This window comes from Ictidomys tridecemlineatus, chromosome 1 (genome assembly GCF_052094955.1).
Source record: "Ictidomys tridecemlineatus isolate mIctTri1 chromosome 1, mIctTri1.hap1, whole genome shotgun sequence".
Lineage (NCBI taxonomy): Eukaryota > Metazoa > Chordata > Mammalia > Rodentia > Sciuridae > Ictidomys > Ictidomys tridecemlineatus.
Genome location: NC_135477.1, coordinates 117809588 through 117836581, shown reverse-complemented (window position 1 = coordinate 117836581; position 26994 = coordinate 117809588). Strand labels below are relative to the sequence as shown.

Here is a 26994-nt window from a genome sequence, read left to right as displayed (position 1 = left end):
TGCATAACTTCCCACAGACAAAATTTATTTTGCATAAATTTATGTATTATGATCTTATGTAAGTGAATTCATTCTGTAAGTACTGTGTTTTACAATCTTTTTTTTTCGTCACTAGTGTCTTATGAAATATTTTTAACTGTAAATATTATTTTTAACTATAAAAAATAACCACAAATGCCTTAATGTATTCTAGATTTGCTCTGGGTTAAGTATGTAAATTCTTTGCAATTAGAAACAAAGTCCTATTCAGGCTATCACAGTGAATCTGGAAATCACGATGACATGTGTGCAGCCTCTGAGGGCGTTGTGTTAACACCACATGCACTTCTGACAGTAGATGCGCTCCCCTAGTAGGATTTTCAATTAATAGCCTGGAGCATTGAAGTTATAATTTAATTATACTTATTTTGGTTAAATCCTCTATACTGATTAACTTCGCTTTTTTTGCTTCTTATGTAACATTCCCCCTTGAATATACTTGGTTTCAGATCTATTATAGTCAAGGAAAAAAAATGTAGAATTTATCTGCTCAACAAAAAAATATTTGCCTAAAGGATCTGTTTCAGTGAGTAGATGCAGAAGTCAGTTGCTGAATGGTAATCAGAGAAACCTGGCTCTGCATGTTGTATTAGCCTGTGCTAGAAGGCTCTCCAGCCTGGTTATAGAGTCCTTCATTTTAAGGTTTTACTAAAGTGGATGCTAAGAGAGTGCTTGTTATAATATCATAAAGGGCAGTGTGTTTGGTACATTTTGAGAATATTAATTCTACCAGGAGTTTCCAAGCACAATTGTGTTTAGGCATTATCATGGAGCTTTAAATAAAGGCCCTCAGACATGTTTTATGTGATGGTGTGAATAGTGTGACTGTTTTACTGGGAATTAAGCATGATCAAGGCTTGGTAGCTTTCTTGTGTCTAACTTGTGATGAATATTCTTCACAGATTTCACAAAAAAAAAAAAAAAAAAAAAGTACATTGCGCGAGTTTTTCAGCATGCCTGGCTGAAATGAGGGAGTGTATCAAAGCAAATTAAATTTCTAAGTTTTTAGAAATTCATAGGTCCTTTTGTTAACCATTCCAGTGTCTGTCTGTCTGTCTGTCTGTCTGTCTGTCTCTCTCTCTCTCTCTCTCTCTCTCTCTCTCTCTCTCTCTCATACACATATATACATACACACTCTTAATTTATCCATGGAGATTCCTGGCAGATGCTTGCTCTCATTAGGAATCGGTGCTATTTTCTGTATCTATCACCAGTGAACATTTCTCTATTCTCTGTTGAGAAAATAATAGGTACTGTTACAATTTCTGTATGTTAACTAATGTATTTCTAAACTTCATTGTGCTCAGAAGATGTTGCTATGACCCCACTAAGAGGTGGGGACCCCATTCTCCTCTCCTTTCCACCCCTGTGCTAGCTCCTTTCTCTTCTGAAGCAGAGCTGCTGGTGCAGGGAGACATTTTGCTCTTTGTGAAGTGGAGGCTTTTTAATTTGCGTGCTTAGGTCCTCAAAAACCTCTTTGGGGGTTTTTGAAATTGAGAATTTTTAATATATGTTGGGACATTAGGGATAGACTATAATGAGCAAGGATCTATTTAGTAAATGAAATTAACTTAATATGTATCACCTCGAAACATAAAATTTTGTCACCAGCAAGGTGAAGTCCATCTTGAAATACAAAAACTTATGTTCACATTAATACAAAGGGTTATTTTTTCAGTGAATACAATGAAGCTGGTTTGCAACCCGTGTAAGCGCAATAGCTAAGGGTAAAGTAAGGCTCTTTGTTTTTTTGCTGGGTACAGGGGTCAGGCTCCTTCTGAAGCTGAACTGAATTACTTGAGGACAGCCAAATCCCTGGAGATGTATGGTGTTGACCTCCATCCTGTCTATGTGAGTAACATTTAATTAACACAAAATATTTTAAGCTGATGACATTTTTCTTAAAAAGTCACCAAGACTCCCAAAGGAAAACGGTAGTCCTGTTGTTCAGCAAGCAGATGATACCTTTTCATTTGTGTTTTTTGAACAGAAAGCAGCTCTTGCATGGATTAAACTCTAATGAATTTTGCATAAAAGTCTGTGATTATATTACCATGTGTAGAAAACAATTAACTGGACTTGAAAACACAATCTGGATAACAGTTCCAAAGGGTTTAGCTAAACATCAAAACAACTTAAAGTTGGTCTATATTTGATTGTATTAGATAGAAAACAGGAAGATTTTTCCCAAAATAGATTTGATGGCTGAAAAACACAATTCAGGTTTCTAACCAGGTAAAGCAAGGGTTAGGTAGCGGTCTGGGTGTACCAATGGGTGGTTCTATGTTGACTGTGCAGGTTCTGTCGCTGTAGGTATCACTGCCTTCATAAAAATATTTATTTTCTTCAGTGCCTGATGAAAACTTGCTAAATATAGTCAGCAATTAACACTGGATCTGTATTGAGTGTTCTGAATCCAGGTCTTACCTCTGAGGCATTTTTCTTATACTGCCAATTGATTATTCTATGCCAGTGAGATTGAAATGCCATTGCCTTTGATTTTTGTACAAGTGTACTTAGCTGTACTTAGCAATAATAACATTTGATTATTTGAGAAAATGAGCAAAGTTCTTAATTCTCTATAGGAAATTGCTGAAGAGTATATTTAGGCTTACTTTTCATCAGTTGGATCATGGAACTCAATTTTTAAGGAACCCTGATAAATCTTTCTCTCATGCAAATAACCCACTCATGCATTCATTATATAATATGTCTTTTTCTCATCAGTATTTTTTGAAAACAAAAAATCTCTCTCATATTATTTTTAGAGAATGAAATGCATTCCTGGGTACACAGTCAGTGTGGCAATAAAAGTTATAGATTTGGGAAGAACAGTAATTCTTTGATATATTAGATTCCAATCTCATGAGATCATTAAATGCTTCATAGTTCCCTCCTCTAAGAATACTCTTAACAGCCTGTGATCCCAGTGACCCGGGAGGCTGAGACAGAAGGATTGCAAAGGCCAGCCTCAGCAATTTGATGAGGCATTAAGAAACTTAGTGAGACCGTGTCACAAAAATAAAAAGGGCTAGATATGTAGCTCAGTGGTATAGCACTCCTGGATTAAATCCCCAGTCCCCTCTGCCCCCCAAAAAGAATAAGATTTCATGGAGTGGTTATTTTTCCCCATCTAGTCATATTAATCTTGTTAGGCTTTTAGTTTTGTTGTTGTTTTAATCTGCTAGAAATTTATTGAGAAAGTCTTCTGCAAAATGCTTCTGTTTCTGTCATCTTTATCCTAGTTAACCATCAGACTTTTTCATTGTTAGTTGGAATTTATGGGAAATGAACTTGATATGTTAGAATCTTCCATACATTTAAGATTGAATTTCTAGGGCTGCAAGTGGGTAACAGCTGATATTCTCCCAAAACATATTGTTACCTTGTGTTTCTGTGATTATAACTTTGCAGGCTGTTTGACAGTTCTGTACATGTTCTTGGTATCCACTCTGTGACTTTTAAAATTTTAGGATCTTGAAAATATTCATAGCCCAGAAATAAAGTTTATCCAGTCTTTACCAGAAGAGATTATATTTTTAAAATTTTAAGTAGTCTTAAAGTTAGGGCAGGAGAGAACACGATAAACCTCAGAAAGTTCAAGTGTATGTCTGTTGATGGCTGCTGGGACTTTCTGATGAAGGTTGTGGTGTAGTAACCTGGGCCTCATGATTATCCATAACAGAGTAAAATTAAGACAAGGCATTGGAAAGCACCCTTGGTAGAAGCTAGTGGATCTCAACTTTGGCTATTCAGAGAATCACTTGGGACACCTTATGTTGTTTTGATACTCTGGCCCCTTCGCTAGAGATTCTGATTTAACTGGTTTCTGTAGCACTCAGTCATTAGCATTTTAAGCTGCCTGGGAGATTCCAGTTAGTGTGCAGCTTGAGTTAAACACCACTGTGGAAGCAACATTGGATAAATCAATCAGTGGCCAGAGAGGTAGTTCAAATTCCTTTTAGTAAATTGAAGTTGCAAGTATGAATTAACATGGAGGTAGAGAAGTTCTCTTAGGGAACTTTGGGGGAAAAAAAAGAGCATCAAGTTAGTCACTGTCATAACTTAGCTGGATTTTTATGCAGATGTCTTTTAAAAAGTAAATCCAACATTAATCCAACAAAATTATATTTATATGGCCAATTGTAGTTTTATAAAGAGCTGTTATGTGAATAAACTCATGGTTTTAAGTTTGTGTTTGTTTTTGCAGGGAGAAAACAAGTCTGAGTATTTCTTAGGATTAACTCCCGTTGGTGTTGTTGTCTACAAGAATAAAAAGCAAGTGGGGAAGTACTTCTGGTAGGTATAACTCCAGGACAGAGTTGGTATAAAAGCTATACACTGCAGAGCTGGCATGATGGTGCATGCCTGTAATCCCACAGCTTGGGAGGCTGAAGCAGGAGGATCAACAGTTCAAAGCCAGCCTCAGTAACTTAGCAAGGCCCTAAGCAAAGCAACTCATTGAGACCCCGTCTCAAATAAAATGCAAAATAGGGCTGGAGATGTGGCTTAGTGGTTAAGTGCCCCTATGTTCCATCCCTGGTACAAAAACAAAAAAACAAACAAACTATACACTTACTAGACTTGTATGTTAGTGAAAGTGTTGGGGAAAAGGAAACAAGTACGTTTTCCATAGTTCATAAATAAAAGAGTGCTATTGGATATAATTTCCTCTCAATGTACCTTAGTGTATATATATATATATATATATATATATATATATATATATATATATATATATATATATATTAATCTGTAAATTTCAAGCACTGTGGGTCTGGACTCTCTTATCCATGGAGAGAGTATGTAGTAGGACTTCCCACCCATTCCAATGTATGATATGAGCTGGAGGTCCAGCACCACTCTAAGTTTTAGCTCTAACTAGGGAAGGGTTGGAGGAATTGGGGAGCCTGTGCTCCTGCATATGTCTGGGGAGGTGGTACTGTCAGGGCCAGTGGATTCCAAGCTTATTTTTGTAGTTAGTGGAAAAGCATAGGATAATGAGAATGGAAGATGTCCAGAGCAAACGACCCAGAGGGGATTCTGCAGTCACCTCAGCAGTATATAAAAGAGCCAATATTCACTAGTCTTTTCTCACTGTATACGTCTCTGAATTTCTAAAATACTAATTCTTTAAAAAGCAGTGACTACACCACCATCTGCTTTGTTTTTCAGGCCTCGGATTACAAAGGTTCACTTCAAGGAGACTCAGTTTGAACTCAGAGTGTTGGGAAAAGATGTAAGTTTTTGTGAGCACTTAGCATAAGTGAGAAGGGGGAGGGTCTTATCTGCTCATTTTTATAACTTAGAATACATTGTGAAATAAAAAGACATGTTTTCTTCGGCTGCAGCCACGTGGAACCAGGTTAATTAACTGACATGCACAACTTCTCAAGGAAGGGAAAAGGAAATGAGTAGAAATGAATGAGAGGGTAATGGAAAAATGTCATTTTGGTTTTAGCAAGGGAAAGCAAAACATTTCCAGGACTGAAGAGAGAAAAAAGAGGTGATTATCGTTATTACTGTAATTTGCTTTTCTGAACTGCCCGTGAAGGTAGGATTCATGTAATCTAAAAGGTGTAGCCTGCATACAGGACTGCAAAAATGTGTCCTAATTTTGGTCTAAAATCAATTAAACAACCTGTTGAGAGTTACACTTCTGCTCTTTCCTCACCGAGTGGGATAGACAACCCAGATGAAAATTGTGGGCACTTTCAAGGGAGAATGTAAGGTGAAAGCCCAGAAATGCTGACCTTCACTGCCCGTTGGATGTGTTTGGTAATGGACATGGGTCAGCACCTGGCTGTGCTTTAGCATGCCTTGGCAGGTACTTTTAGGAAACTGGTCAAAAGAAAGCATGGTGTGAAAGCTTCCTTTTGATCTACCTATGAAAATAAAGCACTCTGGAAGTGCTATTAGTAGAATCCTTATAGGATAAATGAATGGAAATATAGTGTAGGAAAATTTATCCTTATTTCTTTTTTGGTTCTAACCTTATGTGGGAAAAAAGCTAAGTGTAAATGGAATTGAATTGACTTTTTTTGATTTTAAAAAGATCTTAAAAATAAATCAGTGCTCACATGTCCACATGTGAAGGTATAGCAACAGTTCAGCTGCCGCGATAGTTGGGACTTGGTGTTTGGCACATCATCTCACCTGTAGTTGGTACTCAGTAAGTACCTGTCAAATGATCAATGAACTGATTATTGTGAATACAAGAATATGTACTGTCAGTTCAGAAAACCTAGTACTACCTTTGTTATCTTTTATAAAACAAAACAAAACAAAATAATTATCTCACACTGAACTATATGGCAAGTTGGCATTTATTGATAAAATTATATTGAAAGAAATGTTTCAAGGTGTTTTTTATAGCAGAAGATTAATAAAGTGATAAGATCTCTCAAGAAAGCCTTACTATTACTCAAAGTATTCTTTTCCCTTATACCTAAGTATTTTTGTGAAATATTGGTAAACTCCTTTTATGTTGTTATTACAGTGCTTTAAAATATCTTCTACAACCTCACGACAAATATTTGGTAAAGTCAAAGATAACCTTGCCAGACCTGGTGGCATATGCCTGTAATCTCAGGGACTTGGAAGACTGAGGCAGGAGGACAAGTTCAAGGCCAGTCTGGGTAACTAAGCAAGACTCTGTCTCAAAAAATAAAAAGATCTGGAGATATAGTTCAGTAGTAGAGTACCCTGGGGTTCAATCCAGTACTGAAAAAGAATTAAAAAACAATAACAACAATAAAGCTAACCTGAATTTTTAGCTGTTTAGATTTCTTCAACATAATGCAAAACTAACAGCAGCAACACAATGAACATCATTGTGAATTTTTCCTTCTGTCTTTCTTCCTCTCTTTTGAGGCCAGGGACCCTTTATTACTGAGCTACCTCCCTGCTCCTTTTTATTTTTGAGACAGGGTCTCATTGTGTTGAGGGTGGCCTTGAACTTGCATTTTTCCTGCCTTGGCTTCCTAAGTCTTGGAGATTACAGGCATGCACCAACACACATGGCTCACTGATTATATTTCAATGTCAATCTCTATGATATGACCTGGTTTTCTAGATACTTTGTTCAGTCCTTGTCCCTTCCAGCTTTGAGATGGTTTGTGGCCTTTTTTTTTCTTTCCTTTTTTTTTTTTTTTGGTACCAGGGGTGCTTAACCACTGAGATACATCCCCAGTCCAGGGCAGTGAGGTGGGGATTTATATATTTTATTTTGAGACAGGGTCTCACTAAGTTGCTTAGGGCCTTGCTAAATTGCTGGGACTGGCTTTGAACTTGTGATTCTCCTGCCTCAACCTTCTGAGCGTCTGGGATTACAAGCATGAACCACCATGCCTGGCTCAGCTTTGAGGTAGAAAAAGGATGTTTGAGAAGCCTGAGGCACAATACACTCCTGGGTGGTCAAGCCTAGTGTCAGTGATCTTTAGTAGGGTGACAAAACAGGTCACTTAATGCAGGGGCTTGCATCAAAGGAATTTTTAAAATTGTTATTAAATAACACATTAATTAACCTAACCATTCTATTTCCTGAGCATTCTCGCTTGCAGAGTTTTTTCTTTCTCCACCAGGTACCTTTCTGGGAGGCAGTGATTTACATAATGGTAGAATTAAGTTGATTATTATGGAGGCCTAACTGTAATCACAGATTGAATTAAAAAGCCCCTTAAAACCTAACACCTGGAACAGAAATCACATTTAGCTTGAAAAATGGTTGAAATGCTTATTCTGCTGGTTTTCTGGTCTGCTGGTATGGTCAGAGAGACTTAACTCAGTATGTCCAGTGCTTTAAGGCTAAATTCAGAGACACTTTTATGCATTATTTATATTTCAAAATAGGCTTTGTGGTTTAAATAACACCTCACAGAAAATAAAACTTTTGGTATGAAGATTTTTTACATGATGATGGTATCAAATCTGAGAAAGACACAAAGAAGAAAATTACTGTTTCTTATTATCCTAAAATCCAGAGGTAATGATTATTAACATTTTGATATATTTGCTCCTAGATTTTGCCCTACTAGTGTGAATGTATGTATATAAATATATATGTATTCATGTCATTCCCTATATGATTTCATACATGCTTTTTACTTAATATTGTATAATAAGACTTTCCCTTCTTTTATTATACTTATTCATATGTACTTGCTAGGTGTTAGATAAGTTTCATTTTTATGTGATTTACTCCTTTTCTTGCTATTGCAGGTTTAATATTTTCCTCCTATTTTCTTAACTGATTTTTGCTAGAAGTGAAAGCTATGGGATTTTATGTGTTTATCTCAGATGGGGCCATTTTTCCCAATTCTTGTGTTTTAGCCAAGAGTTCTTCATTTGATTCTCATAAAATTTTATAGCTATATGTCATTTTTCAAGTGAAAATTATTTATTACTCCATTTCTGCTGTTTTTCATATTTAAAGTGTTGTTGGAACTTCTGGAAGTTTTAAAAGCTATCACCACTGAGGCCTCCTTGCTGGCCTTAGTGATTCTACCTCTAACCTATCTTTAATGAAGTCCAGAGATGACAGTGGTTCTGTCTCAGCAGAGCAGCATGGCAGCAGCTGAAGAACTGAGAAACTGTTGGATTCCAGACTTAACCTCCAGGGCTTCCTGATATGGGGAGATATGAGAGAGGATTCCTGGTGATTTAAAGGTGTTTGGTTTCAGAGGAAGGATGAGCAGGACTGAGAAATGACTACTAGATTTAGAAATGTAGGAGGCCATTGACAAAACTTGTCTCAGTGGATTGGAAGAATGAGCTTCAACGCAGCCATTCCCCTCTTAGAAATAAACGCTGGAGAGAAACACAATACAGTTGTGCTCTGTGCAGTACTTAAGTAAAAGTTAAAACAATGAAAAGAGCCATAAGTCCATAAATAGGAGAATGAAGGAATAAATTGACATACATCCATTGAGGAAAAAGAAGGGGAAGAATAGAAGAGGACTTGGAGATGGTGAGATAGACAACTCTCCTGGGGAGTTTTGGCACAAAGGGATTAAATAGGGATGCAGGAGCATCAGGATGTGAGGGGATCACAGCCACCATGAGGGACTGCAGGTGGTATAAGATAGGAGATTTAGGGGAAGGAGAGAGCATGCTCTGAAACAGTACTGGCAGCAGTAGGACCCTTCCCCGCTTTAAGCCCTGTGATGCAAGAACAGTAGGGGACAAAAAGCACACCATTTGGGAAGGCAGCAGTGGCAGCTATGTCCTCAGGGGAGCACCAGCTTTCTCATAGTGCAGGAGGGTGAAGGAAATGTGAGAGAACAGACTGAGAGGTGTTTGGGATTTTGCTGATGAGAACCCATGAATTCCAGAGGGCATAAAAGGGAGGGATTCAGGAGTTGGGTATGGTGGAGATGGGCACAGATTAGGAGAATGAGTACAGATAATGTGCTGAGCATTATTTGGAGATAACTGATACCAACAGTGGTAAGAAGCATGCGGAGCATTGGTCTAGTGGGTTCAGGGCTGTGACTGTTGGTAGAGATTTTCGGGCTGCTCATCCTGATGATGGGATAGAAGGCTTAAGGAAAGGGGATGGTCCCAGTAGCTAGTTCAGTCTGACAGTTTTTGGGGAGGGCCTCTCTTTCTTGTGTACATGTGTTGACACTTGACATTTACTGGTGGACTTGAGGATTTGGGGAAATTGGGTGTTGCAGTAAAACTCTGGGCTTCAACCTCCATGACCAGATGTGCATTTTGGAAAGTTACTGCAGGGTGAAACCCTACACAGATGTGAAAACAAAGGTGGTCAGGTTAGGAGATAGCATCAATCAAGGGCAGATGAGGACTGACCAAAAGAGTGGAGAGAAGTGGGCAGATGTGGGGGGCATTTAGGAAGTAAATTAGGAAGTTGCTTCTACTTGGTAGCAGATTCAATGTTTTTGTAGAATATGGGGAAGAATTTAGGATCATACTCAAATTTCCTGGTTTTAACCACAGGGAGAGGGTGCCATTCCTAGCACCAATCCCAGAACTTGGTATGTAGTAAGCACATTTGAGGAGTAAATGAAAGGATGAGAAAACGATGCTGTGATTACTCTGATATGCAGTGCATCATGAAATAAACCTCAGCTAAACTTGCTCAGCGTGACAGGATGTAGGACCAAAAAGTTCCTGGCAACTCTGGCCATGAGAAATTAGACCCACTTGGCAGAACTCTTGGTTGGATCTGCTTTGGGGAGAGCACACAGGAAGTGATGATGACCAGGAGCTGGTCAACAAACCCAAGAGGTCTGCTTATGTAAGTGGGGTGTCCTTCACAGTTTAAATGACCCTACAGGTTTAAAAATGCACTTTTTTTAAAAAAAATTCAAACTTATAAAAGTGGCTAAGAATGAAAATATTACAAAGAACATGCTTATTTTTTGTTATCCAGATTAAACTGCTCTAACATTTTACTCCATTTCCTTGGTATTTGTGCTTTCTCTCTCTGTACTCACACACGATTCTTTTCTGAACAATGTGAGAATAAGTTGTATGTGTCACAGACTCTAAAGACTTCGAGGTGTATTTCCCCCAAATAAATATTATCTCTGATGTAACCTCAGTACAGTTATCAACTTAATAAATGTATATTGTTCTCATACTTTGATCATCTACTTTTTAAACTCCAATTTTGGTGGTTGACGTACGAATATCCTTTATGGTATTTCCCCCTAACAGAAGAGAGTCCAGTTAACCTCCCTCAATCTGGAACATTTTTATATCACTGACATTTTTTAAGAATACAGTTCTATCCCACTATTGTAAAACAGAAAGCTTCTTGTTTGGTGTTTTTCTGCTGTTTCCTGAGGTAATGTATTCTCAGCTGTAAGGCTGACTTGAAGTTGTGTCCATGTCAAGGTGGCACATCTGGAGACACACGATGACCATCTGTTCTTTGTTGGCTCTTAAGTTTGATCACCCAGTCATGGTATTGCCCAATTTCTGTACTCTGTAATTCTTGTTTGGATCTTGTTTTCCCTGACCCTGAAGCTGGTAAGCAGTCTGTAGGGAGATAAATCAATGCAAATGCCCTGGTACTCCTTAAAATTTCTCTGTATACTTAGCATTGAGTAAGGATTCTTGATAGCAAAGTCCTGATTTTCTAGCCCTCCCACTCCCTCAACATTTATCAGTCAGCTCTCAGCATTCCATTATAAGCCAGAGTTCCACCTTCTCTTTTTATTTATTTATCTGTTATTGGCATGGACATATTAATCCTCTTCTTTTCCCCAGTAATTTATAATTCATTACTGTATTTAACCATTTTGAGGTTCAGATTGCCTAGATTTGATCAGTAGGAGTCCCTTCAGCCTGGTTCCTATGCCCTTTGGACCCATCCCCAACATTTATTAGGTACTTTCTTCCTTTTTGGTCTACTATGATATTGTAGGTGCATCTTGTATGTATCCTGGTAACAGGCATTTCTCCAAGGAACTCTGGTTTCTTTCAATGGGAAATGGTAAGATCTTGGTGCTAGGTGTGGTCATTGCTACTAGGACAACTTTGCAATGGAAAAAGCTAGGCAATCTATGCCTGCATATCCTCATAGGTCGAACATAGTACATACACAAATATAAATACATACATATATAATCATACACATACTCAATTGTATTTTAGAAATCATGAGGTCACATCATACCTCCCCAAACCCACAAGGATTCCTCCTTTTTGCCATCTTCCATTTCATATTTTCATGTCCTGTCTTTGTCTATGAGAACTTTGGCTTCCAACAGCAGCAACACATTTACTCATTTGCTCAGTTCTAAAATACATATCAAATAGTCAGGATTGCTTTGGCCAAACCGCTAAAATTGTTTGCAATTCTTTCACCCACACGCACTACCTTGCCAAGATGGAGGGCCTGTGCTATGCTGTGTTCAAAATCTACTGGGTGGGTCCTCCCTCCCACCCTCCCTTTCTTCATTCCTTTCTTTCTTCCTCATTACTGTGGTTGTGTATTCACTTGAAATCTAATTAGGTTTGTTTCAGTTTGTTTTCAGTTATGGTTCCCTCCCCTTCACATTCTTGCTCATTTAATTTTATGTTTTGAATATGTAGAAGATTAACATGCTTCCAAAAATCAAAGATATACAAAAAGGCTCAGAGAAGTTTAACAGCCTCCCAGATTCTTTCAGACTCATTTCTTCACTCTTCTCTGCATATATCCAACTTCACCATTCTCTGATTAATCCTTTTTATGTCTATTTTTGTAAAGATAGGCAGTTATATATTTTTTCCTTATTTTTCTTCTTTCTTACTCAGAAGGTAGCCTACTATGTAGGCTCCTGCTCCTTTGTTTTGTTTTGTTTTCCTCCTAGAAATCACTCTATATCATCTGTTCATTAAGAGCTTTCTTGGTTCCTTTTTTTGTACAAAACATTCCATTGAGTATATTTCCTATAGTTCATTCAAGCAGTTACTTATACTAGAATATTGAGGTAGTTTTCAATATTTTGCATTTAGACATTTTCTTTCCTTCAATAACTTTTTGCATATGTATTTTTGGAGTGGTATCTGTGAGGTAAATGCCTAGGAATGGAGTTGGTTGGTCAAAGGTAAGTGCCTGTGTATTTTGTTTGGTATTGCCATCTCTCTCTCTCCGCATCTTTGTACATAGGTTGATTTCATCTCTTCCCCCAGCTGTTCCTGAGTATGGATCTTCAGTAGTATTTGGACCCTGATACCATATGATTGTTTGGTGGGAGTCTTTCAGAATGGTTTAGGTCCAGGGCTCCCATTTACTCTCTATTCCCTGGGTTCCATCTACCTACATTTTCTTATCTGTAGAGGAAGGGTGATACTATCTGTCTGAAAGAGTTGTCATGAGGCTAAAAGTTCCCTAGTCCAAAGTTAGACAAGTCACAGGCATCCAGTGTAGGACTGAGTTGAAATTGCCTTTGTGTTTTGCTGCTTAGGGCTATTGAAGTCTCCAACAGGAAGGGACTCAGGGTCACCTTGTTCTTGTCAGTCTTGTCTGGTGAATAGCTTGTGCCAGGGCAGGAAGGAAAGTCCTGGTCTTCCCAGTCCATGAGGACTTTTCTTTGCTTCATTCATTGTTGTTTTTTGTTTTACTTTTTCCATAATTAAAATGCATAGGTCATTTGTTCAGAAGGAGTCAAATTTCTCCTGTGAAAAATTAAAGTTACACCAATAAATTTAAATTAAGAGCATCAGTAGATCTTATAAAATATACCTTCATCTTAATAGCATAACAATATTTGTTACTGAATTGTTTTTAACATTTGTAAGATTGGGGACAAAAATTGTCATTAAAACAAAAGTTAAGTCAATATGCACATAGAAGAGAGAAATGTTGATATTTTGGAAATAGTACAGGTTCCCTAAAGAGCAGCTGAAGAAGAAAGAGAGTCGGAACAATAACAGAAGTAAACCATATGGACTTCAAAGTTTGCATCAGTGAATTCCTTCAAGTGGGAAGCAGAATGACCTCAGATGGGCTCTTTGCTCACATTAATTAGGAAAACACTCCCCATGTCACCAGCTAGTGGGATTCTCAGTGCATATTAGCACACCAAGAGGTCTGAGTGCTTACCCCAGTATTCCCCATCTTTACTTGACAGTATAATCCTTTTATGCCAATATCTTGACAATATTGTTTTGAGAAACATTCTTTGGTGGCCTTTATATAAAGACAAAGCTTCAAAGAATAAGATAATGTATATACTTCATCTTTTAAAATTTCCTTCTGACTTCCCTTTCCACATAATAACAAAATTGGATTTTTTAAAAAAAGAGATCACTCCAAATTCATTAGCAGGTTTGAATCCAGGATTTCTAGAAGAGAGGGTAATTAAAAATATGAGGAAAGCCCTTAAAACAAAATTGTGTTCAGGGAACAGTGGTTGTACACCTATAATCCCAGTGACTTGGGAAACTGAGACAGGAGGATCACAAGTTCAATTTAAGGAAAACCTGTCTTAAAATAAAAAACAAAAAGGACTGGAATGTAGCTCAATGGCAGAACACCCCTGGGTTCAATCCCTGGTATAAAAAAAAATTGTATCTAGTATCTCATATATACCAGCATAATTAAATTTTTAAAACTAGTAATTTAACTTCACCATTTAGAAAGATAAAATTTCTCAAAACATATAGGTTTTATAATAACTCTTGGTACATAGTTCCAGTTGAAGAATAAATTTGTTTCACCACTCTTCTTCCTTTGCTTTATCAATTATTTATTTTAGTCATTTGTTATCAGTCTCTAGTTATTTCCCCTTGTGCCTAAAGTAGTTAATGATTGCCAACTAAATATATAACCAATTAAATCTGTAAATTTGTACAGATTGCATGTAAAAACTAAAAAAAAAAAAACTAAAACAAAACAAAAATCCCACAATACGTTAGACTTGTCATCTTCGCATTTTAGCCTCTGCCCTATCTTGATAGAATGTTGTTAGAAGCCTCTCTGCTGTAGGTCTTCAAGTATGTATGTAATGGTGGCATCTTTCCAGTGTTAGAAGTACTAATCTCTCTTACTCTTAAATAATGGCCCACATCTTATATTTTGAATTGCTTCTTGCAACCTTGGATGTGGGTCAAGTGTATAATAATGAAATGAAGAAGTTCATCCTTGTACTTCTAGGGAGGCTGGGTAAGGCATTGACCACTTGTGTGGCTGCTTCCCCAAACAGAAAGAGGGAGAAAACAGAGTACAGACCATGTGTGTAATGAGGATCTGTGTTAAGGACACAGGCTTGTGGGAGGCAATGGAGCTGGAGTGGGCCCAGGGAGGATAAGTGGCTGTGCTACTTGAAGTGTTGAGTCCTTCAGTGATACTGTCAGTAATCTCAACATGTGTAAGAGAAGCCAAGCAAAGTAGATTTATTTCTGTAAGCTTGGCAAAGAAGATGGATAAAGAGTCTGAAAGGACCAGAGGGACTTAGATTGGGAATTTGTACAGGGCCTGAATACTTGCATATGATGGAATTGGGAACTTGAAGCAAGTTTACATAGAGACCCAAGGTACAAGGCCAGGTACTATGGCACATGCCTGTAATCCCAGAAGCTTGGGAGGCTGAGGCAGGAGGATTGCAAGTTCAAAGCAAGCCTCAGAAACTTAGTGAGACCCTGCCTCTAATAATAAAAAAGGCTGGGGATGTGCCTCAGTAGTTAAGGCCCCTATGTTCAATTTCTAGTATCAAAAAAAAAAAAAAAGAAAGAAAGAAAAAGAGAGACTCAAGGAACAATGATAGGCACATGATGTAGTATCTGAGTATAAAAGTGACCTAAACTTGAGTAGTTCATAAAATAAAAAGAAATAGATTCGGACAATATCTTTGCTTTGGCATGAAATGACTAACACTATAACGGTATTTAAGTAATTTTGCAAAAGCAAGTGTTGGATTCTTGGACAGTATCTTTAGCAGAATCTTAAAATGAAGTGCTTCAATTAGGAAGCTGCTGCTCTTTGTATGGATGAGTGAAAATGTGCTAACTGACCATTTGGAAAAGATTTAATAGGTAGAAGAGTGATGGAAAGAGACATTTGAAACACCGTGCCGGTTCATTCAGGCTAACAGTTACTGCATGTAGCGAAAGTACATAGAATGTATTTAGAATACCTAGTTCCTATTTTGTTGTGTTAACCCTCCTTTTAGTATTTATATCATTTTGCCAACACTAGGATAAAAAGTAGGCAGCTTGTCTTAAAGCCCTCTAAAAATGGAGAATGAGTCCCTACTTGATTTGTTTGTGACAGAAGTAATTAGGAGGTCTGTAGGGAAACTCTTTTGTTCCTTTTAATATATTCATACCCAAGGAAACTTGAGAAAAACCTAATTCTGGCTGGATTTTATATGCTTTTTGTTCTTTGATTAAGAAACAGTAGATTAAAAAGTATATTAAGAATTAGGTATTCCATGATGAGATCTGTTCTTACAAAAGTTAAAGAATGGAGATATGATGGTGAAGAATAAAACAAAAACTAGTCTAAGAAAAGTTTGAGATTTGAAGGAGATGTATTTTATTTCACTTAATACTTTTTAATTTCTTTCTAGTTTTGAAAATTGGATTATACGTAACTAAGTTTTTGAAAATTTGATTTTGGTACATAAATTAGACCTTATTTATAGATGCTTTGGCCAAAATGTGAAAGTGTCTTGTGTCTCAGTTTTCCTGACCAACACTTCTAGGTAGTAAGGCCTAGCACCTTCTGCCACACCCAGTGTTTCTGTTGTTGTAAGGCACAGGGAGATGGCCAGGTTTTCATGTACTGAGGGAGGTAAGCTGGGAAGGCAAGGACAGCCTGTCCTGGTGTCCCCTTTGTCTTAACCACGTATCCTGTCAGAATGCAATCACAAGCAAATTTATTTTTAACTTATTGACCTGTTCATTTCATTTTAGGATAATCCAGTTCCCTTAAAAGCACTCGCTCCTTGTAATAAAAATAGTGGTACACTCAGGGAAGGGGAAGCGTGGCCAGTGGTAAGAGGGAGATTGAGTTTTGGTTACTTCTGGCTTTTGTACAGTTTATATGTCTCTTTTATTTATATTTTTTCTCTGTCTCTGGGGTTAAACACAGAGGCTGGCACATGCTGGGTAAGTGCTGTACCACTGAGCTACGTCCTCAGCTCATATTTTATCTTTGAGATAGGGTCTTGCTAAGTTATTCAGTTAGTCCTATCTCAAACTCCCAGGTAACTGGCTTACAGGCATGAACTGCTTCACTTGGCTATGTTTTATATTTTTTAAAAGAAAAATTAAAAAACCAAAAAGAGTCCCCCTTAAAAACTCCCATCTCCTGATAGGAGCCTGGGCTTTCCCGTGTTACCCTCAAGAAACTTGTGTGATCTCCTTTGCACCCATTCCTGTTTTCACCCCCAGTTTCTTTTGCTATTGAGGAAAGCATTTTCTGAATTCATTGACTTGTTTTCCCCCCTCAGCTCTAATTTTATAATCTCTACCCCTTTCATAGAAGTCACCAAGGATTTTTTTCACTGAGAAATGAGTAAACTCCTTTGAAACCCAGTTTGACCTTTTTGGGTCATTTGAGATTTGTGCTGTCTCTTCCCAGCCTTTCTGAAACCATCATCTCCTGGTTCATTTTGACCACCCCCCCAGTCCACCCTCACACAGTCTGCATCTTTCCTGTCATTCCACTCTGCGCTCTCTTCCTGAGCCATCTCATTTCCTCTCAGGCAAGATTGCCTGTGTCAGTGGCTGTGACCTCTCTCCTGAGCTCTGCACCTGTGTGCTCACACTGGCCCACTTGCCATTCCATGGGCACCTCAGGATCCAGGTATCTCCTCCTGAACCTATTATCCATTCCCTTGTCATCCAAATCCCTATTTTTTCCCACTTGCTATATTTTAATACTAGTATTCAAGCCAGAAACCTGAGATTCATCCTAAATTTTTCCTTCTGCCTGATAGAAGTTTGGAATTGGAACTAGCCTTTGTGTAACACAGAGAGGTTGGCTTTGTTTCATTTTACAAATAGAATGCTAATTTAGGTAGCGTCATTCCATTTGGACTTGGGAAGAATTTCACAGGTATGAATATTCTGTCTGTCCTTGTTAAAAGTGGGAGACAAATCATTTCGATTATTTCTCCGTGTTCTACAGTTCTGTTTTTGAGTCTGTAAGAACCTCTTTCGGAGGCATTGCTGCATTTGAGATTCATGTTTGGTTTTTAAATTTGAAGCTAAATCATCAATGATATAATTTTGCGGAGCTTGAGTTTTATTATTATAGCATTTATATTGTATTTTGTTTTTTCCATTCAGTCACTTAAACTAATAGTATTTTTTTAAAAAAATATATATTTTGTAGATGGACGCAATACCTTTATTTTATTTATTTATTTTTATGTGGTGCTAAGGATCGAACCCAGTGCCTCACACATGCTAGGCAAATGCTGTACCACTGAGCTTACAACCCCAGCCCTAAACAATAGTATCTAGAGTATGGCGGTATACATCTGTAATTCCAGCTGCTCAGGAGGCTGAGGGAGGAGGATTACAAATTGAAGGCCAGTCTGGGCAATTTAACAAGACCTTGTTTCTAAAATATGAAAAAGGCTGGGGGTTGTAGTTCAGTGGTAAAGAACCCCTTGGTTTTGTCTCTAGTACTGCCCAAAAATAAGTATCTCATATAAAAATTAGAATTACCTTTAATGTTGCCTTAGTTTCTTTTGTATTAAGTATATTAAAGAATCAAATAACTACTAGATTAAAATGATTAAAATTTATACCTGTTATGTGACATTTTATATCTACCATATCATTTAATTCAATAAATCCAATAACTTGGTACAGAATGGGGAAGAACTCAAAATCAGAGATGTTACTTCATTTGCCCAGATTACATTGCACTGGTGGCTGCTCCTCTCAGTGGTTCCTTCTGAAATTTTTAATCTTTTTTTTTTTTTTTTGGTGTGTGTGTGGTACTGGCCATTGGCTAGGACCTTGCACATGCCAGGCAAGGGCTATACCACTGAGTACCACCCCTGGCCCCTGAGGTTCTTTAGACATCAATTTGAGTGTGACCTGTGCATCCCTTAATTATACTTAAAGACTGGATTTATGGGCCTCTGTTTTTTATTGGGAAATGATTTCCACACAGTCAGTGTTTTTTGCTTGTCAGTCAGTGGCAATTTATGATGGGAGATTTGGCAGTAATTCAGTGCCATCACCTGGATTATGCATAGCTGTGAGGTGATGTAGAAGTAGATAATGAAGTTGATTGCAGTACGATTTAAACAGAATTTATATTTTGTAATTTTAATTAGTGGAAAGTGATTTTAATAAAGCCTTCCAAAAATAATTACTAAGAGACAATTACTCATTGTTTTATGGGTTAATAATCTCTCTGCCTACTTGGTTTTATATTACCTAAAAGAGGGACTATCTGAAGAGTGTTATGGCCAGTAATTCAATTCTCTCTCTCTTTCTCTCTCTCAGTGCAATGAAACCTCATTCTTTTTTGAAGCTGGAAGTAAAACCGCTTGCAAGCATCTCTGGAAGTGCAGTGTAGAACATCATACATTTTTTAGGTATGTTAATTGGATAGTTTTGTTCATCATTTCTAATAAATGAAAATGGCATTTGTTTTTATAACAGGAATTGTGTCTGCAAACAGAAATTTTAAACTTTTCTCTTTTTTAATTTATTTTGGCTCAGTTCCCTGGATGGCATCATATACACATGTGTGCACATATGTACATGTTTGTATACATACATATATATACATAACACAATGTAGACAGTACTTTTACTGTAAGAAAGGATCAATGGTAATTTCTTAAAGTTTATGTAGAAAATGCAGATTTGACTAGCACCTGTGTGGCATTGGTGGAAATCAAGTATTCTGCTGTGGACATAGTAAATTTGAAAAGCCTATGAGCCATCCATGTGGTAAGGCAATTGGGTATACGGGGCCCGGTGGAAAGGTGAAGGTTGATGGTGTAACTTTAGTAGATATTTAATAACAGAAGGGATTGGTTGAGATCAACTATGGAGAAAACAAAGAGAGGGAAACTCAGAAATCTAAGAACTGAGCTTTGGAGACAAGAAGAGCCAGCTGAGGGACATGAGAAGGAACAACCAGGAGAGGATGTCATGTACTGGGAAATCAGGAATAGGGGCCAGCAACTATGTGCAACCTTCCGGGGAGGGCAAGTAAGATGAGGACAGAGAACTGACTACTGGATTGTGGGGACACTTTTTCCTTATTTCACATTCTTGTGTCATAAAGATAAGACAAAATTTTAGCAGGTAATGCTTTAAACTTTATTGCTTTATTTTCGTGTGTAAAAAAAATTAAAACAGGATTGAATTCTCCCCCTTATTCCGGGAGAATTTTGATTTGTATGGAACAATTTAGCTGAATTGCATAGTGTTGGAGAAGTATTTTTGTAAAATGACTAAAGTCCTCTTTATGGTTTGTGTCAGGGGAGGAACATGGCCCAGGAAGCCTAAGACTTTGCCTGCAGGTCAGTGGGACAGGGCTGGGAGCCATGGCATTGTCTGTTCAAAGTGCCCTGGCATGGGAAGTCCTGGAACACATTATACAAACAAGAGCAAACCATCATATCTGTCATGAATGACTTATGAGAATCTTAGGAAGAGTAAATCAGCATAGTGACAAAATTCCCAAGATAACTTAAACAGAGAAAGTTAATTCACAACTAAAACCTCCTAGGATAATAATGTGTATGATAATTTTTAGAAAGTATAAGTATTTGGTATCATACATATGTAACATCCTAAGGTGTGGATGTGTGTCACATATGAACTTACAATAGCCAATTCCTGATTCTTTCACTAGCTTTGTTAAGCTGTATTGCACTGTTAAGTTTTCAGTACAGCTTTTTGTTCAAATATTGTACAAGTATCTGCATTTATGAGTCTTTGGTTTTCTTTTTAAAATTAATTAGAATGCCAGAAACAGAATCAAATTCATTGTCAAGAAAACTCAGCAAGTTTGGATCCATCGGTTATAAGCATCGGTACAGGTAAATGGTATTTTTTTCCTTGGGGTGTGTGCCTGTAAATAAGTATTTAATTCAGCTGCCCACATAACATGCACAAGGAAGTGTGCGATTTAATTTTTTTCTTATTTTACCCACAGTGCCAGTGTATTTTGTAAGCATAACAACTTATTAAAACTTTCTTGACAAAAATGATTTTTCAGAATTAATTATACTTAATGTCTGCATTAGCTATGTTAAGTTTAGGACTTTTAGAATATAGTGTAACATTGTCTTCGGAATTTAATTTTGATTCAATTATCACTTATTTCTAATTTATTCTATGATGATGAAACAAAATAGATATTCTGAATATTAACTGATGGATTGTGTTCTTAAGATCTTCAGTTGATCCCTTATTATAACACAACATATACTTAATACTGTATATCAAACACACTGTTGATGTGCAAAATTATTGTATGTATATAGTAATGAAACAATTAACATATTATATCTTGACTTTATCTGAGCAGCTACTAAATGCCATTGTTGTGCTGTTTTCCATTTATTGCTTCATTTGGTCATCATAATCTTCTGTAATATTCTCTTTATTAATATACGAGGAAACTGAGGCTCAGAGAGGCCAAGTAGCTTCTTACGGTAACACAGCTAAGAAGCAATGAGATGGGATTCACACTCTAGCAGTCTAACTCCACAGCCTGACCTTTTAACCATTAGATTAGCTTGTTGGAGAAAAAGCCTGACTGTCATGCAGCTAGGTAGGTGTTTGTGTCTTTTTCTAATACCAGCATTAAAAGTGGAAGTGAGATCTATATGGAAAAAGGATTTGTTTTAATTCATTCTGTTCAGTGGAGAGCCTGTGGTGTGCAGGGTATGGTATCAGGAGTCCAGAGACACAAAGAATCAAATCTAACCACCTCTGCCTTCAAAGAGCTATAGTATTCTTCAGGTGGCACTGCACGACCCCAGGTCTTGAAAACCCATGCAGGGTGCAGAAATGCCACACAGCTGGTGGGACGCTGTTCTGTTGGTTCCATTGGTGATGTCACTGAAAGAAATGATTACACAGGAGATTTGAAAATAAAGCCCACTCAAGTGTTTATAGGAAAGCACTGTGCCAGGTTTCAATTCTTCTCTTTTAATAACTTGCTTTTTGAGTCTTAAATTTGAGACCAAAGACAATAAAGGAGTGACTAGTAATGAATTCGTTTGTACACAATATTCAGTTGAATGTTTGCTTATTTAATGACTAAAAATAAAATGTTAATTGTATTATAGATATTCCTGGTTTTTAATATGAAGGTATTTATTGATGTTTCAATATTTAACCTGCAGCTTTTCAAGGTACTACATAGAAAGTGAAATAATTACAAGTAGTTTAAGGAAAAGATTGTTTACTTTTATACTGAGAAGAGTAGCCAGTAGCCAGTATGTAGGCTATTCTTCCAGTTGTGTCATAAAACACTGCCAGGGTTATAAAGAAAATGTGTAAAGCTATCTCCTTGTCACCAAAATGGAGCTAGTGAACAGACATCTGCCTTAATGTTTATACTATTAAAATTATAATTAGGGTGTTTAACATATGCTGTAGTTGGCTTCCACAAATTTAGCCACACCTGATTTCTCAAATTTATTGAAATGCAAATGTTGTGGCTACTGGGAATTATTATTAGAAAGTTATTGGATTTTGCATATTTAATATGATTTCTTCCAAGAATGTAATTAAAGGTAACCTTTGCAGAATTGGAGGTTCTGCTAAATCTGTTCTAATTTCTTGGCTAATCTTAACTGCCAAGTAAATCTTAATGAAACGCAAATCAACACATCCATACATAGGAAGCACTAACCTAACACAACCCTTGGAAGAAAGCTGTTCTATCCTTGTAGACAGAGCTTAGGCAGGGATGGGTCTCTGACTTCTGAATGGTCATTAGCACATAGATTGTTTAATGTCGAAAGATAACACACAACCCACCTTTATCCAGCATCATATGCCTGTCTCTGTTTTGAGACAGTCAGGCAATATCCTCACCTGCAAGCAGAGCTCTGAAACACAGACAGCTCCCTGCTTCACCTTACAGGCTTTAGAGTGTTGGGGAAAAATAGCAGCCTATGAAATGGCTGCAGTGTGTGAATGTGAGTCTCTGTGCACATAAGGGTGTGAGTTTATATTAGTATATATGAATATTTTGAGGGGTGTGCATGTACACGTATGTGGTAGGTACATGTATGTGATGGAGGAAGACAAGTGTTCTAGTCTTTATTCTCTCTTCCATTTTAGGGCTTTCAGAATGCCAAGGAGATTACTATATCTTTTGGGAAATCTAGTCATTACTTAATGGAAAAAAACAGACATTTTAAAATTTAACAATTTTTAAATTTTAAAAAAGACATTTTTAGTGATGTAGGATAATCAGATTTCAAAATTAAATTGGAGGACAATGACTGAGGTGAATCAGGTGGTGTTCTAATTTTCTCTCTTTTTTGGTACTGGGAATTAAACCCAGGGGTGCTTAACCACTGAGCAACATCTCCAGCACCCCCTCCCCTTTTTTTCCTTTAATTTTTAAATTTTGAGACAAGGTCTTGCTAAGTTGCTTAGGGCCTTGCTAAGTTGCTGAGGCTAACTTTGAACTTGTTATCCTCCTGCTTCAGCCTCCTGAGCCACTGGGATTGGAGGTGTGTATCATTGTGCCTGGCCCTATTTTTTTTAAATTATCAGGGACCAACAATCTGAAATGGAGATTGGTTACATATTTGATTGATTAAATGTCTTATTATACATTGCTATTTCCTTTTCTAAGCCCCTTAAAAATTAACTTTGCTCTCATCTGATGTTAAGTGTATAGGAGACTCCTGGTTTTGATGAATGAATAAGTTGTGTGGGATTAGTACTCCAGAAGTGAGAATGAGGCCTGAGAAACCCCACTCCCCAGAAACCCAGATGTTCTTCTCCTAGGACTTAAATCACAGGTGCCCTCACGGGATCTCACATTTCATGAAGCAGAGAAGAGACCAAGTTCTCATGAGAACCTCCTTAGTCAGGTGCTTGCTTTCACATGGGCTACTTTATTCAATCTATATGGTGACCTGCCAAAAGAGGTATCAGATCCCCAATTATACAGATGAGAAATTTGAGCACCTAAAATAAGGTAACTGAACTAAGGACCCTTAACCACTGAGTAGCAAATCTGGAACTCGAACCCAAGTGCCTCTCCTCCCCTTCTTTTCTCTCTTGCTCCCTGTGAGGCTGAAGGACTTCTGATAGTGTCACTTAGCATAGAAGGGGGTGTATGCCAGAGTGTGAGAGGGCAGGGAAGTGGGTGATCGTGGAAACAGAACTCTGCCCCGTCACAATAGAGAGTCTCCAGACATGCAGAGAGACCCTATAACCATACACTGTCAATTTCTATATGTACTTTCTCATCACTTTCTACTACAAAGAAATAGAACACTACATAAAACTATTTCTGTTAGGATATAATAAGAACAAATAGAATTATATATAAGAAAAATTAGAGTGCAGAGATTTTTAGAAATAAAAATCTGCTGAGGACCAGATAGCTAGAGAAAGGCTTAGCTATGTTTTCAATAGGGCTTGTTGCTTCAAACCAAAGGCTAATTGTTCTGTCCCTTCTCCCATGCCACAAGGCTGTGCCATTAGGACCATCTGAGGGCAGAAAAATTGGTGTAGTACTGGGACCTGTGCAAGCTGTGGCAGATCAGTTTGTTTCTAGACCTTAGCCTTATTAATCTTGTGATGTGATTTTCTCATTTCTCCTCTGTTCCCAAGAGAGAAACCAAGAGGTAAAATTGAATAATAAAGTACAATCTCATTATAAAATGTCTCAGTGGTTCACATATTGGATTATATTTTCACAGCAAATATTTTTTTTTCTCTGTGTAATGAGGTACTCAGTGCCCAAGTCTTTCTAAAAACAGAGAAAGTCTTGTGTCAGTAGATCTGATCTTCATACTCCAGTCATTTTTAATAATGAAATTCTGCTATATCTGTGGAATTTTTTTTAACTTTTTCAGAAATTTATGTTCCCTTATATACCTTTGAAAAAAAAACTAGGTGTCCTTTCACTTGAAATTTAACTATCACAGCTTGTTCCCCTCCACTCCATTTCTCACGAACTGTTAAACATGAAGTACTGTCACGGATGGAATTTGGCACCTTAATTCTCAGAGTAGGTCATTCCTGGTAATGTCCCAAATAGCCTGATGAGAAGTTACTTTTTTTTTTTCAATGAATGTTGTTGCACTTCTCTCTCTCTCTTTTTTATTCTTTATTTTTTCTTTTTTGGTGGTACTGGGTTTGAAGCCAGGTGCACTCTACCACTGAGCTGCATCCCCAGCCCTTTATGTCTTATGTTAAGACAGGATCTGGTAAGTTTCCCAGGCTGGCCTCAAACTTGAAATCTTCCTGAGTAGCTGAGTTTACAGGCATGCACCACCTCACCTCTTCACCTGGCTACAGTCATCTTTATTTCTAATAAAAGTGGATAGTGAGAAGGGGAAATATTCAAAGAAGCATATAAGATGAATTTCACATTGTTGTTGTTTAACCACCTTTTGGGAGACATTTACCAATCTTTATTCTGTAAATGTAGGACAAATAGAATTGGGGGCCAGTAAAAGACTTTTTTTTCCCTCCCAAGATGGCTCTCCTTATAGTGAAACAAAATAAACATATAGAAATGCATTTTTTTTTCTGTACCTAAACAATGTTATCCGTTATGAAAACTAGGGTCATTCACTGGCTCAAATTCACCAGTTGTGGAATTAATTTCTAGTAAAATACCTGTTCACTGAAATCTAACAAATGAAATTATACAATTCTCTGGGAAAATTACTTAAGAAGCCTTGTCCAGCCCCAGGGAAAGCTCGCCCTCTTGAACCCTCATGGAATCTTTAGAGAATATTCTAGGCCTGCTTCCCAATCTCCCATGTGACCCATTAGGTGAGGTAGGCACAATAAATGGCTAATTGTGCCATGGTGGGTTTCAGAATAAAACAACACAAAGTGGTCCTTCAGGGATGCTTCACAGCTTGCCCTGTAAGGAAAACAGGGGACTTCCCTGTGGGATTATTGTTCTTATGTAATTTCACCTGACATGATTTACCATTGAGTTGTAGAGCTCAAGAAATCAGAAACCTTTATTTCTAGCCCATCATTCTTCTTCTTCTTTTTTTAATATTTATTTTTTTAGTTGTTGCTGGACACAATACCTTTATTTTACTTATTTATATTTATGTGATGCTGAGGATCGAACCCAGGGCCCCACACGTGCTAGGCGAGTGCTCTACCGCTGAGCCACAACCCCAGCCCCCCACCCTACAAATCTAACTCCTTCTTTAATAAACCCTTTCTTCCTGTTTCTCTCTCATAAAGATCTTCCTCCTAATATAAATTCTCATCTAAAATTTAATGTACTTCCTTAGCCAGTATTACAATGAATAATATTAGAAACCTCTATATGTGGATGACCAGTCGAGTCTTTGTGTTTCTTCTTCTTTACAGCTATTCTGAATGAGCTCTTGTTTAATTTTGTAGCTGTGTGATTTTACCTTTGCTAATCAAAATGTTGCATTTTCAAGTGGCAGGACAGCTTCACAAATGAGCCGAGACCTTTCTATTCAACTTCCCCGGCCTGATCAGAATGTGTTAAGAAGTCGAAGCAAAACTTACCCTAAGAGAATAGCACAGACACAGCCAGTTGGTAAGTCGTGATGCCTTAAGTCATCTGTGTAACTTTGCATTTTCTTTTAGGCTCATGGTACAAGACATGCTCAGGTAGTGACTATAATCCTGTATGTAGTCTCTTTATTCCTTTTTTTTTCTTTTTTGGTACTGCAGATTGAATCCAAGGACACTTTACTATTGAGCTGCATCCCTAGTTCTTCTTTATTTTTGACAGAGGACCTCACTAATTTGCTGAGGGGGAGAGTCTTGCTAAGTTGCTGAGGCTGTCCTAGAACTTGTGATCTGCCTGCCTCAGCCTCCCAAGTCATGTACCACTGTACCTGGCTTTTTTTTTTCTTTTTCTTTTTGAGACAGAGTTTGCTAAGTTACCACGGCTGGTATTGAACTTGAGAACATACTTCCTTAGCTTCCCAAGTCACTGAGATTACAGGTGTGCACCATCCCACGGGGCTTCTCATTCTTACTAGTAGACTATTTAGTTTGACCTTGGTAATATTCAATCAGTAATTATTCATTTGTAGATAAGTAGTCACTTGTAGGTAAGTAGTCATCCTGACTTGCTTAAGGATTATAGTTTATTTTTGAAAGGGTTTTATTTTATAAATAAAATCTCAGCTTAGTAATTTCTTTGGTTATTCGACATTGAATTGAAACAAACTCTTTGTAAAAGTCTCCTAAAAACAAAACAAAACAAACAAATAAACAAAAGAAACACCGGTGATGTAACTTAATTTGTACAAAATTTGTTTGGGTTTTTGTTATTGTTTGTATTTCAGTATGAAA

General features: G+C 37.4%; 1 protein-coding gene across 2 annotated transcripts in view; it reads left to right on the top strand.

The window, feature by feature from the left end:
- Epb41l4a (erythrocyte membrane protein band 4.1 like 4A) overlaps nucleotides 1–26994 on the top strand; it is a 231495-nt gene that overhangs the window by 137743 nt on the left and 66758 nt on the right. For both annotated transcript variants that reach the window (XM_078045544.1, XM_005327228.5), the window contains exons 7-12: nucleotides 1803–1890; nucleotides 4250–4338; nucleotides 5215–5278; nucleotides 18970–19061; nucleotides 20445–20522; nucleotides 26106–26227. In XM_078045544.1, the coding sequence (XP_077901670.1) occupies nucleotides 1803–1890; nucleotides 4250–4338; nucleotides 5215–5278; nucleotides 18970–19061; nucleotides 20445–20522; nucleotides 26106–26227 (533 nt within the window). The remainder of the gene's footprint in view (nucleotides 1–1802; nucleotides 1891–4249; nucleotides 4339–5214; nucleotides 5279–18969; nucleotides 19062–20444; nucleotides 20523–26105; nucleotides 26228–26994) is intronic.